This window comes from Vespula pensylvanica, chromosome 17 (assembly GCF_014466175.1).
Source record: "Vespula pensylvanica isolate Volc-1 chromosome 17, ASM1446617v1, whole genome shotgun sequence".
NCBI classification, from domain to species: domain Eukaryota; kingdom Metazoa; phylum Arthropoda; class Insecta; order Hymenoptera; family Vespidae; genus Vespula; species Vespula pensylvanica.
This window is the reverse complement of record NC_057701.1, coordinates 808,652-825,122: the sequence shown is the minus strand read 5'-3', so window position 1 is coordinate 825,122 and position 16,471 is coordinate 808,652. Positions and strand designations below refer to the sequence as shown.

The 16,471-nt window shown below is 31.7% G+C and overlaps 3 protein-coding genes across 7 annotated transcripts in view; 2 read left to right on the top strand and 1 right to left on the bottom strand.

Moving 5' to 3' along the window:
- Positions 1 to 753: 753 nt before the first annotated feature.
- Positions 754 to 4,566, bottom strand: LOC122635270 (death-associated inhibitor of apoptosis 2). 2 transcript variants are annotated; one of them, XM_043825286.1, is made up of 9 exons: positions 3,803 to 4,566; positions 3,579 to 3,708; positions 3,307 to 3,504; positions 3,009 to 3,187; positions 2,887 to 2,928; positions 2,664 to 2,810; positions 2,447 to 2,589; positions 2,104 to 2,372; positions 754 to 2,020 (listed from the first exon to the last, which is right to left on the bottom strand). In XM_043825286.1, exons 1-9 carry the CDS (start codon positions 4,292 to 4,294, stop codon positions 1,830 to 1,832), a joined length of 1,791 nt encoding a protein of 596 aa, XP_043681221.1. In that variant the 5' UTR covers positions 4,295 to 4,566; the 3' UTR covers positions 754 to 1,829. The 2 variants fall into 2 exon arrangements, with proteins under 2 accessions (XP_043681221.1, XP_043681222.1); XM_043825287.1 differs by having other exon boundaries at positions 2,104 to 2,219; positions 3,803 to 4,565.
- A 444-nt stretch (positions 4,567 to 5,010) lies between these two features.
- LOC122635272 (acetyl-CoA acetyltransferase, mitochondrial) lies at positions 5,011 to 10,586 on the top strand. 3 transcript variants are annotated; one of them, XM_043825289.1, is made up of 9 exons: positions 5,011 to 5,248; positions 5,370 to 5,516; positions 5,595 to 5,709; positions 5,796 to 5,989; positions 6,061 to 6,351; positions 6,431 to 6,619; positions 6,707 to 6,864; positions 6,935 to 7,051; positions 10,132 to 10,586. In XM_043825289.1, exons 1-9 carry the CDS (start codon positions 5,207 to 5,209, stop codon positions 10,448 to 10,450), a joined length of 1,572 nt encoding a protein of 523 aa, XP_043681224.1. In that variant the 5' UTR covers positions 5,011 to 5,206; the 3' UTR covers positions 10,451 to 10,586. The 3 variants fall into 3 exon arrangements, with proteins under 3 accessions (XP_043681224.1, XP_043681226.1, XP_043681227.1); XM_043825291.1 differs by lacking the exon at positions 10,132 to 10,586 and adding an exon at positions 7,328 to 7,627 and having other exon boundaries at positions 5,012 to 5,248; XM_043825292.1 differs by lacking the exon at positions 10,132 to 10,586 and having other exon boundaries at positions 5,018 to 5,248; positions 6,935 to 7,160.
- A 260-nt stretch (positions 10,587 to 10,846) lies between these two features.
- LOC122635265 (sodium-dependent transporter bedraggled) overlaps positions 10,847 to 16,471 on the top strand; it is a 38,544-nt gene continuing 32,919 nt past the window's right edge. The window contains exons 1-2 of one of the 2 annotated variants that reach the window (XM_043825275.1): positions 10,899 to 10,962; positions 16,316 to 16,422. The gene's annotated coding sequence lies outside the window, so the exon portion shown is untranslated. Of the gene's footprint in view, positions 10,963 to 16,315; positions 16,423 to 16,471 lie in introns of both variants that reach the window. The other variant, XM_043825274.1, reaches the window with a different exon arrangement.

The window sequence follows — 16,471 nt, the reverse complement described above, 5'->3', positions numbered from 1 at the left end:
CTTTCTTTTCTTTTTTTTTTTTTTTAACATTCTTCGTCTACTAAAAATAACATTTTTCTTATTGGCGAATAATTAAACCGAGGCAACTTTGAATTGTTACTACGATCGTTGTTGTTTTGGAAACAAAGAAAGAAAAATATACGAAGGAAAAATTGCTATATTTTTCAATACGTTCTTACAAACGTGTTTAATACTTTGTTACAAACAAAAAAGATGTAAAAGTAATGTATACAATTTTCCCATAACTCTTTGTACAACGTTGCCACGTCTGAGCAGTCTTTTTATTGTTACTTTACTCAGTCATCTACAGGAATGGATGTGAAAGCAGGGTCGTAATTACAAAAGATAATCCTCAGGTAGAAACTGTAGTAATATAACAATAAATGTAATCGGAAATTTTGTCCCTTTTATGATCGCGTTTTTCCCCGGATCAAAGGTTCTAAAAAATATGTTTCAATACAAAAAAAATAAAAAGGTACAAAAAATACGAAAATCAAATAAGTTTGGATATAGAAAAATGTATATAGTAAAAAGAAAAAAAAATACGATTGGGTTTGGATTAATCTGGGTTTCTTTTTTTTTTTTTTTTTCTTTCTTTTTTTGGAGAAATTAAATGAGCACACCAAAAATATCAAAGACAGATCTTTTAATCTTTTGTATAGTTATATGAGTATAGTTAAACAGGTTATTATAAATATGTACTAAGGATCGATACTCTGATAAATTAATATTCTATAGAAAAATAATTTTGTGAATGTTTCAATTTGTATATTTTCTAAGTTATGTAGACAGTCAACATTACATATATGCAATTTGTATTTATAATATTTACTAACAAAGATCATGAATAGATTTATTTAAAGTAAATGTTTCATTTCATAGCTATAATATTTGTTGTTTCTAATTACATGACAGAATGTAGTATTTATATATTGAAATTTTACATAATTCTTCGATTTGTAATTATGAAACGAATAAGCGTATGGGGAATTGGGTATCCTAAGCAATTCTTTTTTTTTTGTATAAAACAATAAGATGAGTATGTTGAATGCCTTGTATATTTGTTTATGTTTTTATTTATCTATAATTTATCTTTTAGCCTAAGTGTCATTTTCTGACTTCAATTTGTTATCATCATCTAGGAATAAAAAAAAAAAAATCATTCAAGTTTTAGATGAAAAAAAAAAAAAAAAAAAAAAAAAATGAAATTATTTTGAAAAGATAGGAACTTTTTGTTCATTATTATCAAATTAATAGTAAAATAAATAACAATATTTATATTTAATATAATATTATTTTTTTTTTATTTTGAAATAAGAATAAACGCGTTGCAAAATTGTACCGAATGCATTAATTGACTTTTAAAAAATATTATGTTTGCATAAAGCTATTAATATTATGGCAAATATAAGATTTTATTAATTAATAAATCCCTTGTACCATGTAATATAGATTATGTTTATTTAATGATTGATATGTCAATGTTGTTATCTAAATAAATTAAGATAAAAAGTCGTGTAAACTTCTCGTCAAAGAAAAAATTATTTTTTCACTGCGTTGTTCGATTGTTCTTATTCGAATATGCTTATTTTATCAACGTTTTTAGATCTTGTCATCGATCAGTACACATATAAATCCCATTTATAGTTGTAAGACAGTAATATCGTAACAGCATGATAATATAACAGAAGCAAGTAAAAGTTAAAGTGCTGGTATGACGATGAGAGCGAGAAGTCACTAAAGAGAAGTATAAGATATCGCGATTGACTTGACGAGCCAATTTTGTATATTAATTGCTAAACGATATTTGTTAAATTCTACTCAGCATCTTAAGAAAGAAATGTACGAACAGTGGCACGTATTTCCTGTCTACATATTGGACAATATGTAAGAGAAGGAGCACAATGAACGCATGTTGCCAAATGACCACATGGTAAAAATACAACAGCTATTTCACGATCCATACAAATTTTGCATAAACGAGCTTCTTTCAGTCTTCTATTTTCCTCTGCTAATGAATCTATAAAAATGTAAATAAAAGTCTCTGTCCTATTAAATTCCTCTCTATTGATTAGAGACGTTAGTTATATCACTGTAACTTACCAGATACTTCAGAGTTAGTATTTGTCTTCTGTAGTACTTTATCCTCTGTATCGGATGTTCCACAGCTTTGTGTAGAATTTGTACATTCTTCCTGTACATTCTCCCTCTCACTTTCCCTGTTTATTGTAGGACAGGTATTACTATCTTCTGAATTATTTATCGACCTTGCACTAGTATTCAGTGTTTGTTCGGTTATAAGTAGACTCAAAAAATATTGTATTATATCCAATGAATTGTCAATTGATGAATTAGTGTTTTGGTTTTCAGCTCTAATGATTGGGTTGATTAAGTCCGTATAGTTGTTTAGGACATTTAGAAAATGAATTTTTTTATTGTTACATACCGAGCATCTTCGTCCATAGCTTGATTCCGAAGGACATCTGCTATAAGTTGATCTGCACTGTCATGAGGAGCACCAGTTTCTTCCACTCGTTTTCTTAAGGCCTTTTTTACTCCTTCAACGTGTAAACCAATTTCAAGTGCCGCCTGTAGCAATAGAAATAAAAACATTTTATTTCACATAATGTACCATCATTAAATAAGTTATTCTTTATATTAACCATGGCTGGTTCACATCGCAACATATCTTCGTAAAAAGCATCGTTAAATAGTTGAGGCGATGTTGATACTGTTGGATGAGTTGCAGGAGATACTTCTAAAATTTCTTCGGTATTACTGTCGGATATTTCGGAGGTTTCGGATGCGATCTGCGGGTCATGAAAATATTTTGTTACAATGTGGCCGATCTGTATTAAAAGCAAATATAATAAACGTGATACATACAGGTCGATCTAAAGATGCCCTATTACACATGTCGGCTACAATCTGTAAAACATGAAAATATTTTATTATAATATGCGCGATCTTTGCGTGATAAAAGCAAACATAATATGTATAATTCATACAGCTAGGTCTAAAGGTGGTCTACTGTCAACACATTCTTTTATAAATTCTGGTCCTTGCACGATGTTAACAAAACCACATTTCGGAAACCATTTTGCATGTTCCACCCAAGGATCATCCGTTAATTCCCAATTACGCAAACCACCATCACAATGAAAACATCTCACTTGATCTTCAGTTCCTACGGAAGATATTATTTTTTTAAGAAATTTCCTATCATACGTATCTAATTATTTAGAAAGGAAAAACAAATATACTTTTCAAATCAACGTATATTAAAGTTAAACGTGTAATTCTTACCAACATAATAAAATCCAGCTATTGCTAACATCTCCGGTGTTTGTCTTAGATCTACAGGCCAGCCTTCAAAAGTTCTCAATCTACCTTCATATGTCGCGTGTTTTAATCTTCGTGGTACGCTATGAGTTTGAATACCTAAATCTTTCAAATCGGTTGTTGAACCAGGCATTAATTTCACGTTAGTTAATTTTATTATATCTGTGAAGAAAATATAATATATAAATAATATATTTTCTTTTTAGGTTTTATAATAATATAATAATATAATATACCTTCTATATCATCTTCATTGTTTCTTCTTATATAAAAATCACAACTAGGAAAGTGGGTTCTATGTTCTTTTTCTGGATCATCGCCAAGTTCCCATTGTAATATAATACCTCGACAGAAGACACATTCTACCTAGATTTTTTAATATAAAATAATATTTATTTTAAAGCTAATATATACGAGACAAAATATTAAAACAAAAATTGCTTTTCATACAAATAATTACCAAGTCTGCTTGTTGTAAATAATAGAAACCTGCTTTAGCAAGTTTCTCAGGAGACACTATATTAGATATTGGCCAAGTAGCAAAAGATTCCAATCTTTGCCTCAAGGTTTTGTATTGTCTTTGAGGATCGTCACTTCTTACAGCTGTTGAAAGAAAACACTGATATTCCGTAGTATTATCAGATTGGGCTTGTTCCACCGAAGAAGACGACGATGATAAATCTCTGTCATTAGCAGATGCTGGTAATAAAGGTATATTACAAGTACTGGACGGATTTAAAACAAAAGGACAATCAGGTGCAGCTTGACGATGACGTGTTACAGCTTGATCGCCATAATTCCACTCCGAAATTTTTATACCACATAAGAAACATTGTACTTCCAAACCTACACCAGAATAATAAAATCCTGCTTTGGCTATGCGATCTGCACTTACTGCAGCATTAGTAGGCCAATCAACAAACGTTCTCAACCTATTTTCTTCGATGTTCATTGTAAAAATAAAATATTATTTAACTATTAGAGATTGTATTGGATCAATTATACAAAATAATAGACGAGAAAATACTTGATTATTTAAATTATATATCTCATTTCGTTTTATCCAATTCTATATACACTTAAACTTCATCCTATAGAATTTGTTAAATTAATTTCATTAAAAAATTTCTCATTTTCTTTAGAAAAAAAAAAAGTAAAATCACGTAAAATAAAACAGATCAACGGTTAAGTAAAATAACGTGCAGATCTTCTAAATCCTAACAGAAAATTCTGTCTAATCAGAATTTCTTCAATTCATTCGTCAGATGGCGCAATAATACGTCTTTGTGGTTTGTTCCACAACGGAAGCCTTCTTTCTAGCTTATATACTTTTTATAATTATATATTCGTATTTGTGTTAAAAATTTGTATGATAAATTAAATTAAAAATTTACATATAATTTTATAAATGCAAAATTAAAATAATAGGCAATCTTTAATATTAGAACTTGTAAGATTAGGAATATACATGAGTTTGGTCTCAGGGATGTCTATAGTGATTAATAATACCTTGTTCCTTAGTACTTTTTATTTGTTTAGATATTCTAGTTCTATAATAATGAGTATGTATATATTCTAGTTAAAATAGATATCTTTGATGTAAAATTATTTAATCATGTATACAAATTGTCTATATATAAATGTTATAATAATGGGAAAAATAGTGCCAAATCATGTTACATGTTGATAATAGTGACGGCCAATGAACTTTTCGTAACCGGTTGATAACAGAACAAGTAGAATATCTACTTGCCGATTTTCTTACGGAATTTTTTATTAAAAAATATATACACAGTTTAAATACATACAAAAGTATCGCACGTAGTGATATTAATATTGTTAGTAATTAATTAACGATTACAATATGTTATTTTTTAAAACGCCCATGATAAAAAAAATTTCCCATGTAAGTTGATTTTCATGAATATCATTTTGGAATTTATATACTTGTAAAAGTAAGACATAATAATATACGAGATATATAAATAATGTTTATTAAGTATTAATATAAGAAATTTTTTTTTCAGGTTGGCCTAATTAATCTCCGTGCTTATAGTTCCAAAGTAAAATTAAATGATGTAGTCATAGTCAGTGCAGCCAGAACCCCTATGGGTTCCTTTCTTGGATCACTCTCTAATTTATCTGCAACTAAACTTGGAGCAGTTGCTATACAGGTTATTGATTAATTCATAATTATTAATAATTTATTTATATAAATAAATAATAAAAAATTTTATTTTGATATTCACTAGGCAGCAATTGAACGGGCTGGTATAGCTAAAGATCAAGTGAAAGAAGTATACATGGGAAACGTTTGTCAAGCTTATCTTGGTCAAGCTCCAGCCAGACAAGCTACTTTATTCGCTGGTTCGTTTATTGTTCTAATTAATTATATTAATGATTCAGAATATAAAAAATAAATTTATAATTGATATAAATTTAATATAAATTAGGGCTACCCAAGTCAACGGTCTGTACCACGGTAAATAAAGTCTGTGCGAGTGGTATGAAGAGTATTATGCTTGCTGCACAATCATTACAATGTGGACATCAAGAAATTGTACTTGCTGGTGGAATGGAATCTATGTCCAATGTACCATTTTATCTTAAAAGGGGTGAAACTATGTACGGTGGTATAAAACTTGAGGTACAATTTCTATTTTATGAACAAATATCTAATAATTTTTTCTAAATTTTTTATGGTATTTTTAATAATAGGATGGCATTGTATTTGATGGCTTGACTGATGTATATAACAAATGTCATATGGGTAACTGTGCCGAAAACACTGCTAAAAAATTTAATATCACACGACAAGAACAAGATAAATATGCAATTAATAGTTACAAGCGTAGTGCTGCAGCCTATGAAAAGAAAATTTTTAATGATCAAATTGTACCGGTTAATGTACCTCAGAAGAAAGGTAAACCAGATGTTATTTTTGCAGAAGATGAAGAATACAAAAAAGTGAACTTTGACAAATTTGACAAATTAAATACTGTTTTTCAGGTAAATATTTCGACATAATACATAAATGATCATTGAATATAACAAATTAGTTCGCGATATTTTTCTATGCCTAATATAGAAAGAAAATGGAACTGTAACTGCTGGAAATGCATCCACATTAAACGATGGTGCTGCTGCTTTAATTTTAACAACCACCGATGTAGCACAAAAGTTAAATCTGAAACCTTTGGCTCGTATAGTAGGTTTTCAAGATGCTGCAACCGATCCCATTGATTTCCCAATTGCACCTGCTCTCGCTGTTCCCACTGTAAGATTTCTTTCTTTATGTTAATATTTATTTTAAAAGTATTAAGCTTAAATCTGGAAATCACATGTATTTGATTATTTATTGCAGCTGTTACAAAATGCTGGGTTAAACAAAAATGATATAACTCTTTGGGAAATTAATGAAGCTTTTAGCGTTGTGGTTGTAGCTAATCAAAAATTACTTGACATCGATCCTTCGAAAGTAAATATACACGGTGGTGCGGTATCTCTTGGACATCCAATAGGGTAAGCAATCAATTCGATATCTTCAATGTTAAAATTGTAATACATACTAAATGTATTTTCAAATTTATAGGATGTCGGGAGCTCGAATAGTCGTGCATTTGGTGCATGCCTTAAAGTCTGGAGAGAAAGGTGTTGCATCTATTTGCAATGGTGGAGGTGGTGCTTCCTCGATTTTAATTGAAAAATTGTAAGTGAACTTTCAAAGGTTTTTATTATACAAAAAACCAAGAAAGCAAATTAATTGATATTATACATTACAGAGGATATATTTTTATATAAAGTTATATAAGTTTATGATGTCGATATTTTCTATGAAAAAAAAAAAAAAAAAATCATATTTTATAATATGAAAATAAATTTTTAATACTTATAGAATATCATAATTTATTGTCAAATATTTGTCGCGATCAAATATTTGATAGAAAAGATAGTTTCATAGGTAGATGGATTTATCATTCCTTAGGTACCACTCGGTTTCATCTCCGCCGAAACTAACGCTCTATACGAAGCATCCTTGTCCTCTTTGCGACATCTTAAAGGATGAATTACGTTTACGTTTTGCTGATAGATATCAATTGGAAGAAGTTGATATTACGGCCTTGGGAAACGAAGCGTTTTTGAAATTATATCGATATGAAATACCAGTCCTCTTTTTGGAGGGTCAATATCTTTGTAAACATCGTTTGGATTCTGATCTCTTAGAAAGGAGACTTAAAGAGTTGATGTCATGAGAAACAACATAATACAATGTTATCAAATTTGATATAATTTCAGTTGTCAATAATCATTGATATCATGAATCCTAATGATTCGATTTTTGATTACTAAAAAATATAGAAACGAGTAGATGTCTATCCTAGAACAGTCTGCACGTTAGACTCATAAGATTTGTTGAAGAAAATTTGTTGAAGCAAGTTGCTAAGTCAATTCGAAACTCGTCCGCCTTCGCTGTACATCTTCTTTCTCTTTTCCTCTCTATATCTCTGCACGTATTCACCTTTCTCTTCTTACCCGTCTATTTCGCCCCTCTCCTTTACACAACTGCTCTCATACTCTTACGTGGGCCTCACGCACTCCGACTGCAGTCATCAGTGGCGTGTCAACAAAGTGACCATGGTATATAAGGGTGCTCTAAAATATCATGTAAAAAGTAAACAACATTTCTGTAGATTATTCCAATCGATTCAAACGTCCTATTAAAAAATGTATTCAATTTAGAGAAAAAGAGAGAAAAAGAGAGAGAGAGAGAGAGGGGGGGGGAAGGGAGGTAGGGGAGGAGAGGGAGAAGACCCTTAACATCGCGTGTTTAACTAGGTATATTTGTGTAAAATCGATTGGAACTTTTTCCAGTCTGGTGAGTGTATGAAAGTAAACAAAATCGTTGCGAAGGGTCGTAAGCCCTTCGCTGAGAAGTCCACCGAAGAGATTCGCTAAGCGTCTGCTTGTGAGTATCGCGTCTTGGAAAGATTACCCCCTCTACTTTGTACGTATAGTAGGAAAAGGGGAGAGGGTTCTCAACCGATCTTGATGCAATTCTATGCACACGGTAAGGATCGGTATGGTGGAATCGGTGAATGCACCTAACATCTCTGACTCTCTCTCTCTCTCTCTCTTTCTCTCTCTAGCTATCTATTTATCTCTCTCTCTCTCTCTCTCTCTCTCTCTCTCATTCTCTTCTCTTCTCTTGGAGGGTCGTGTCCGTTTTCTTCTTCAGTGCGTGCATTACGCGAATACCGTCGGGTACTCGTTTCTTGTGGCGCCTACGTGGCACGCGCTTACGAGTACCGAGAACACTATAGTACTATGTCGAGAGAGACGTTTGTAAAGACCGATAGAGTAATAAAGAGAAAGAGAGGTTTATATACCGAATAAGACGAATATAAGGAAAAGCGAGAGCTTAGTGAATGAGAAAAAAGTTAGAAAGGGTGGGGAGAGACAGAGAAGAAGAACAAGAAGAGGAAGAGAAGGAAGAAGAAGAAGAAGAAGAAGAAGAAGAAGAAGAAGGGAGTCAAGTCAGTATCCATTTAGGGCGAATCAAGAAATTCACTTTGCTAAAAAGCTTCCTTACTTACAAGTGCACGACGTTTGCTACAACGTAATAAACGATCTTTCCTCGGTTATTTTCGCGAGGATTACGAAAAATGTTTACCAATTTTACGCGTTTCTTCGAATTCCAATTCGATTAGGTATGTACGTGTACGTAGAGAAGTTTTTAAGAGGATATATTATTTATCGCGTTTCTAATAATCGAATATCAAATACGATACATAGGATTTCGATAGATCGTTAATAACAATTGTAACGTAAGTTAAACGATTTTGAAAGTGTCGCGTATTAAAGTGACTGATTTATAGCGTTGACGTAGTTTACACCGTATACATGGTACAATTTATTCGATCGTTTTATTCTGACTCGATTTAAATTTTAAATACGTCGTGAGTCTCGATTACAATGGATCTACGCGTTATGAATAATTAGATGGAAGACTTATAGATGCGTAGTTAATAAAAAAAATCGAAATAAAAAAAATTCTACTCGTTCGTTTCTAAGTTAGAAATAATTTGAGGTTAGACAATTATAGTGAAGCACGCACGAGTTGAGAGGATTTTGACCTTCTCTATAAGCAGATAGACAGACACGACTTCCCTTCGCTTGATTTCTTTCTCTGTCTCTCTTTTTCTCTCTTTCTCTCTCTCTCTCTCTCTCTCGATTCGTGAACTTTTCGAAAGGTCAGTCTTGTCTCTTCTTTTCACAATGACTCTTTACGTCGTCAAAATGATATTCAAATATATTCTATTTTCGCGCGCGGATTCAAACGTAATTTTCGTACAATTATTTGAAATCGAAGGTGGCACTGCAATCGTTATCGAAGCGTTTAACCTCGTCAAGGATATCGAAGTATACGTTTACGTTCAATTTTGGTGCACCGTAAAATTATTTTCAAGATCGCAGCATGATTAGAAAGAATAGAATATTAACAAGGTTTTTCTTTTAATACATTTTTCTTATCTTTTACGAATAGAAAATCATCTTGCATGAATAAATATTATCGCTAATTACAAAAAAGAGATGTTCCTTTGTTTCAATATTCGATCATTTATTCTTAAAGAGGTTAATCGTTACGAATTTGAAGGATTACTTATTTCGCGCTCTTTTCGAAGTAAATGTTCGTCAATTTCTCTCTCTTTTTCGAGGGTTTATCCTTTTATAAAGACTATTTCGATCTCGTGAAGTATTCATATAAGAAAAGAATTTATTTCTTTGTAGGCTTGGCTTGAAGAGAAAAGTGGAGGTGGTAAAGAAAGAAAGAAAGAAAGAAAGAAAGAAAGAAAGAAAGAAAGAGGAAGAAGAAAGAAGAAGAAGAAGAAGAAGAACGTCGATGCACCGTGTACGTAGGAGCGAGGGTAAGCTTCTCAGATGGCGTTGCGATCGTCGAACTCGATCGGTTCACGAACTTTTGAAAGGGCCGCCGCTCCTTAGGAACCAGTTGCTGCAGGTCGTCTCGAAATACGGACGTGAAATCTCGTCTCTCCGTGAAGTACGTTTGATTAATTTACGGAATAACAATATTTTATTTGATCATTAAACAAATGGACAAATTAAGATAATGAAAGATAAGGACGATTATCGATAACCACAAGGGAAAATCTAGAGCGTTAAAAGAAGAGAATATTTTCGTATCGCGAGGTTAAGAACGATGATTTTTTTTCTTCGGTGCACCGTAAATTTAAAAATAAAATCAAACGCGTGGTGAATTCGAACGTTAACTTATTAATAGTTATCAAACGGAACAGTGCAATGCGCGAGTGAAATGTCTGTTAAAAATCGTCGATCGCGAGTTATTATTATTCCTTGGTGTAACAGTGAATTGTACGTTCTAAGAGAAGACGAGGAGAAGAGATGAGGAGACCAAAGAGAAATACAACATCTCGATGTGCGTCGTTCTTCTGTGACCCGAATGTGTCGTGACATCGTGCCGAAGAGAGTTCGGAAAGGAGGAGGAGGTGGTGGTGGAGGTGGAGGAGGAAGAGGAGGAGGTAAACGCCTGTGAACGAATTACAAACGAGTTTCGAGAGACAAAGAATATCAAAGACGAAAGTAAGTATTTTATTTGCACCATATCGACTTTTGTTCCTCCTTAAAAACGTTCCATTTCGTTCTTTCACTTTCTAATTCTAATGTTCATTTAAATTTTGTTCGTTTCTAACATTCGTTAACTTTAATTAAATAATCAAGACGAGCTATCCATTCGTTTAGATTTTCACTTTAAAGCATGTACGTGAACAACGCGATCAAAAGTATTACCCGTTTTAAATTTCCCGCGATTTACGTTTATTCGAACTTTCACAATTCGAGCGTTAAATATTAGAAATTTGTCTTCGATGTGGTTCTCGTGGTTATGGATCGTAGAAAAAAAAAAAAAAAGACTGTGAGAAAGTCGGGTGCTCTCACAATCGAAGGAATGTGTACGGTGCATCGTCCTTTTGAATGCCTTTGAAAAACGAACGTTCACTTTGTAATTCGTTCGAGGGAGGCCTTGACGAATGGCGTGGGGCCCCACCTACGATTTCTATGAAATTTCTAAATATCTATTTTTTATTGGGACGAATAAGAAAGGTTGATTGGTTTATTATCAGTTTTGTTAGAAATATATATAACGCATACCATAATTTTTAATATTACATTAATATATCTATTATATATAATAATATGTGTGTGTGTGTGTGTATATATATATATAATATACATATATATATGTGATATATATATATATATATATATATATATATGGGGTACCAGCAGAAATGATTTATATTTTAGTAGATATTTTAGTACACCCTGTATATAAGAATATTAAAAAAAATTATTACTTTTTTCATATTCGACGACATAAGGCAAAAGATCCTTGATTATATTTCCGGGTCACTGTAACAGGTGTTGTTGTACTGTAAGGCGGTTTCAAAGTTCCACCTCTCCGTTCTTTTTCATAAAGAATATATCCTTTCTAACACATAGAATTACGGTCGCGATAGAAAATAACCGAGCATAACAGCTAGCATAACAATTAAACCGGATCAGTCGTGTTCAAAGTGCAGGACTAAGGAGGAGATCTGCCTTTCTCTTCGTTTCCTCTATCTCATCTTTCTGTTTTTTTTTTCTTTCTTTTTTTTTTCCTATTTTTTTTTTTTCACTTACGCATGAAAAGAACATAAACAATGAGTATTTTTAGACCGTGACACCTGTCGTGAAATACGCCAATTTTCTCTTTGCTTTTCTTGCGAGCGGAAATTATCATTGAACGGGACATCTGGATCTTTTTTGCAAGATTATTGATAAGTAATCATTTCTTTTTTCTATTTGTTTGTTTAAAAGAGTCAAGCATCTTTATCTTTTCGATGAAAAGCTTCGATCGGATTCAATTCAATGATGATCTGTCTTTTATATTAATTTATAACTTTTTATTATTTATATATATGTATAAATGTATTGTACATTATTTTAGAAATTTAGATTTGAACAATTTTCTAAATCATAATGTTTCTAATTAATACTTTTGTATTTCGTTTTTATTACTTTAGTTTCCTTTGTTTATTCAACATTGTTGTTCGTTTGTTAAGAAATAAAGGAAGAAACATAAGATAAAGGAAAGTAAGGATCGGCGAGGAAGGGCAACTTGTAGTTTTTATTTTAAGGATTGCGTTTCTATCCCTTGGGTGGGTCGTGAAGCGTGGCACACCACCACGAATGAGAGTGGTTGGCCTTCGAAGCAAGTATCGTTGCCGATCTTCGGACTTTCTGCTCTGTGTGCACTGTGCAACTTGGAGAGCCACTGTATGTGTAGAGAAAAAGAGAGAAAGAAAAAGAGAGAGAGAGAGAGAGAGAGAGAGAGAGAGAGAGAGAGAGAGAAAGAGAGAATGTTTCGTTTCCACCATCAAACGAAAGTCGTACTGTACAAAAGTACTAAATGAAATTATTTCTAGGAGGTAGTAGTTCGTATCGTTGAGAGAAAATGAAAAAAGAAAAGTAATAAAAAAAACATTGCCAACAATAAGTCAATTTCTCGAGATTATCGATCAAAAACAAACGATAATGCCCGTATTTAATCCTCGATCGTTTTGTAAATAGTTCGTGTCGAGTTTGATAGATCGGAACGAACAAAACGGAAAAATCGAGATCTCCATTCGTGTAAGAAATTTCATTAAATTTTCGAAAGTTCTCGTGATGAACGGAATGGAACTTTGATTATTTCCAACGATCTATACTGTCCCTCGCCAATCTAAAAACTTTACTATCGTATTTTACTGCTTAATTATAATGGGGAAAAAAAAAAAAAAAAAAAAAAAAAAATTATGATAATTCGATAGAAAACTTTCTACGTATATTATTTCAATTAATTTGTATGTAATTTTTCTTATCGACAATTTATTGGAGATACCCTATATTTATATGGTAGAATATTCTATTTCCTTTTCGATAGAATAATTTGATAAAAATACATACATACATACATATATATATATTCTATATCTATTTTATCGTATATTCTGTTGACGGTCAGAACGAGTTATTCTCAAGTTAAATGAACTAGGAGGAGGATATTAATTATTATTAATATTATCCTTATCTCGTACCTCGTTTTACTTCATAAATTTCTTACAAACGCCTTCTCTATAAAGATGTCGTCTTTCTGATAAACCATGAACTTGATTATTGAATCTCTCGAATTTCTTATTGACTTGACCTATGAACTTTCGTTATTGTTTCTTTATCTCTCTTTTTTTTTCTCTCTGTCTCTCTCTCTCTCTCTCTCTCTCTCTCTCTCTCTCTCTCTCTCTCTCTCTCTCTCTCTCTCTCTTTCACTCACTATTTCTGTTTAATTTCATTATAAGTTTATCAATATAATTCTCTATAATTTTCATTTTGTCTTTGGGAATAGGAATCTCTCTTTAATTAAAAAAAATTAATTAACCATTCCCAAATGTACATAGAAGTATATAGATGGTGTATTAAACATCAGCGATAGATATTTTTGAGGCGTTGTCCGGCAACATGATTCATGAACGTGCTATGTGGACTTGTTGCCTGTTGAAAAGGTCCGGTTACTCGTTACCTTTCGAACATAAAACGCAAACTTTAATCGATTACGATATTTACTATTATTATTTCTATGAGGTCATTTGGATTTATTAGAATGTACCCATGAAAATGGATGAGAATTTTTAGTTTCCGGTAGTTTCATTAGAAAGGAATTTCAAAACTTTCATCAAGATAGAAATTAGTGTTTAATATTAATAGAAATTAGATTATTCGCATTAAATATTAATAAATAATTTGGTTATTTTCTTTTACTCATAAAAAAAAATACGAGACACAATTTTTGAATAGATATAGATATTTATATTTGAACAATCAGCTGTTTTATATTCTCGATATTTATTAGTTTTTAAATGACGTTTAAAAAATTTTGCATCGTACTTTGTTGTCGTTGTTTTTTTTCTTCTCTTCTTTTATCTGTTTGAAACGTAATTATTTTTTTAATAATATTGTTTTTTTTTTCTTTTTTTATTCATACTGATTAAATCAGACGTAACTTAGACGAGATGATCCTTGAAAAGTTTCAAAGCTGTAAATGTCAATACGATAAAATATATTAAAATTTCTTTTTGTACATTCACGTTATAAGTATAAATTAAAGTAATTACTTTAAAAGATCTATCTTTGAATATGGTGCCATGGACAAACAAGTAAAGATAAATATTTATTCGGTAGTCGATGGAGAAGAACCGGAAAAGCTTAGCTATATAAAAGAGAGAGAGAGAGAGGGGGGGGGGTTATGGAGATTTATTTATGGTATATGACGTATCAGTGATCGGTTCGAGAAGAAGTTTCTATCAAAACACAAAGTCGTTTTCTTCTCTTTTCTTTGTATTATTATTTCGTAAATAAACGCGCTTGTTTATCTTCAGTAGGATATAAACATTATTGATTTATGTGAATGTATAGTAAACGTAGTAATATATAAAAAAATGTTTACCGAAGAATCATAAATAATCTTTTATAAAAAATTTGTTTGAAACTCCAAAAGGTATAAAAACATTTAATTAATATTTTCTCTCTTCTTTACTTATCGTAGAAATATATCTTTGTACGATTAAAATGTAAAAAAATGTGTGTATAGTATACTTTGATAATGTTAGATGATAATGATTTATATTACATATTGACATAGATCAAGAGTGTGTGTGTGATGAGAGAGAGAGAGAGAGAGAGAGAGAGAGAGAGAGAGAGAGAGACAGAGAGAACAAATAAAATCGCACTTTCAGAATGAAACAAAGGGATTACTTTGGAGTCTTTGTTTGCGATGCGGGACCACACCACCCGCACTTCGCATATTTGAATTTAAAGCAGCGTACACAACGATCTATCGAAGAAATCGATCACTCTGATCTTGACATACGATACTGTCTGGTTACAACCTGTTGTTATCCTCGCGTTTGATATATTATACTCTATTACTCTCTCACTTTCTTTTTTTTTTTTTTGTATGCTTAATTTCTTAATCGCGAAATATGATCTATCGAATTTGGAATTTTGTTAAGTATCGAACGATCCGGTCGATCGGACAAAAACGATACTTATAAATCATTCTTTTTGTGTCTTCGTATGCTTATTGATCCAAGGACGACTTCTTATGTCAGTATTCCGTTAGAATACAAATAAGTTATTGACTACGTTTACTATCGAAAAGAATAATAAGTATTTTAAGTTTATTGTTCGTTCAGACTCGTTCTTCTCTTTCTTTTTTCTTTTTCTTTTTTTCTTTTTTTTAATCTCATTCTTTAGATGATGTTAGTATGTGATATACCCTTTCTCTTTTACACAGAGCAAGTCGTTGACAAAATTATTCGGGGAGAGAAAGATCGACCGTTCCATCTCGTTCTCGCCAATGGTTGGACAAATAAATTGCTTGATGAATGACTCACGTTGTCCGCAGAACTCGATACGATTGAACTCGTTGAAAGATTATGTTGGAAGATCTTCACACACACACACACATATATATTTTCTTTTTTACTTGCCTATTTTTCTTCGAATAGAATCTTATTTACATATATCTATGATTTCTATATACTAAGTCGATAAAAGAAAAGTTACGTCATTGTTATACCAAGTGAGATTCACTAATTTATAATCAATCAATATACTCTCAATGAGTAAATTTTATATTCTTCTTATGAAATGCATATCAAGTACAATTTGTTATATATATTTTTTATGTTCGTATGAGAAAAAGGGAATCAAGTTTGTAAAAATTCTGTTACTTGATATCTCTGTCCTCTTTTTCTTTCTTTCTCTCTCCCACCCACACAAAGACAGGAAAGAAAATAGAATAGAATGATTTTTAGATAAATTCCAGTCCTTTTTTCTTTTTTTTATATTATCCTCGTAGAGTGACACGAAAGAGGACGTGCGAAAAAGCACAACGTTGGGATTCATGAACTCGAAGTGTACCCCGGATAAGGAAGGAGAGCACTAGGAAGAGCAATCCCGTGCAACGTAAGTGCATTCTCAAAGCGTGGGAGCATACCTTAGAATATTACCAAGA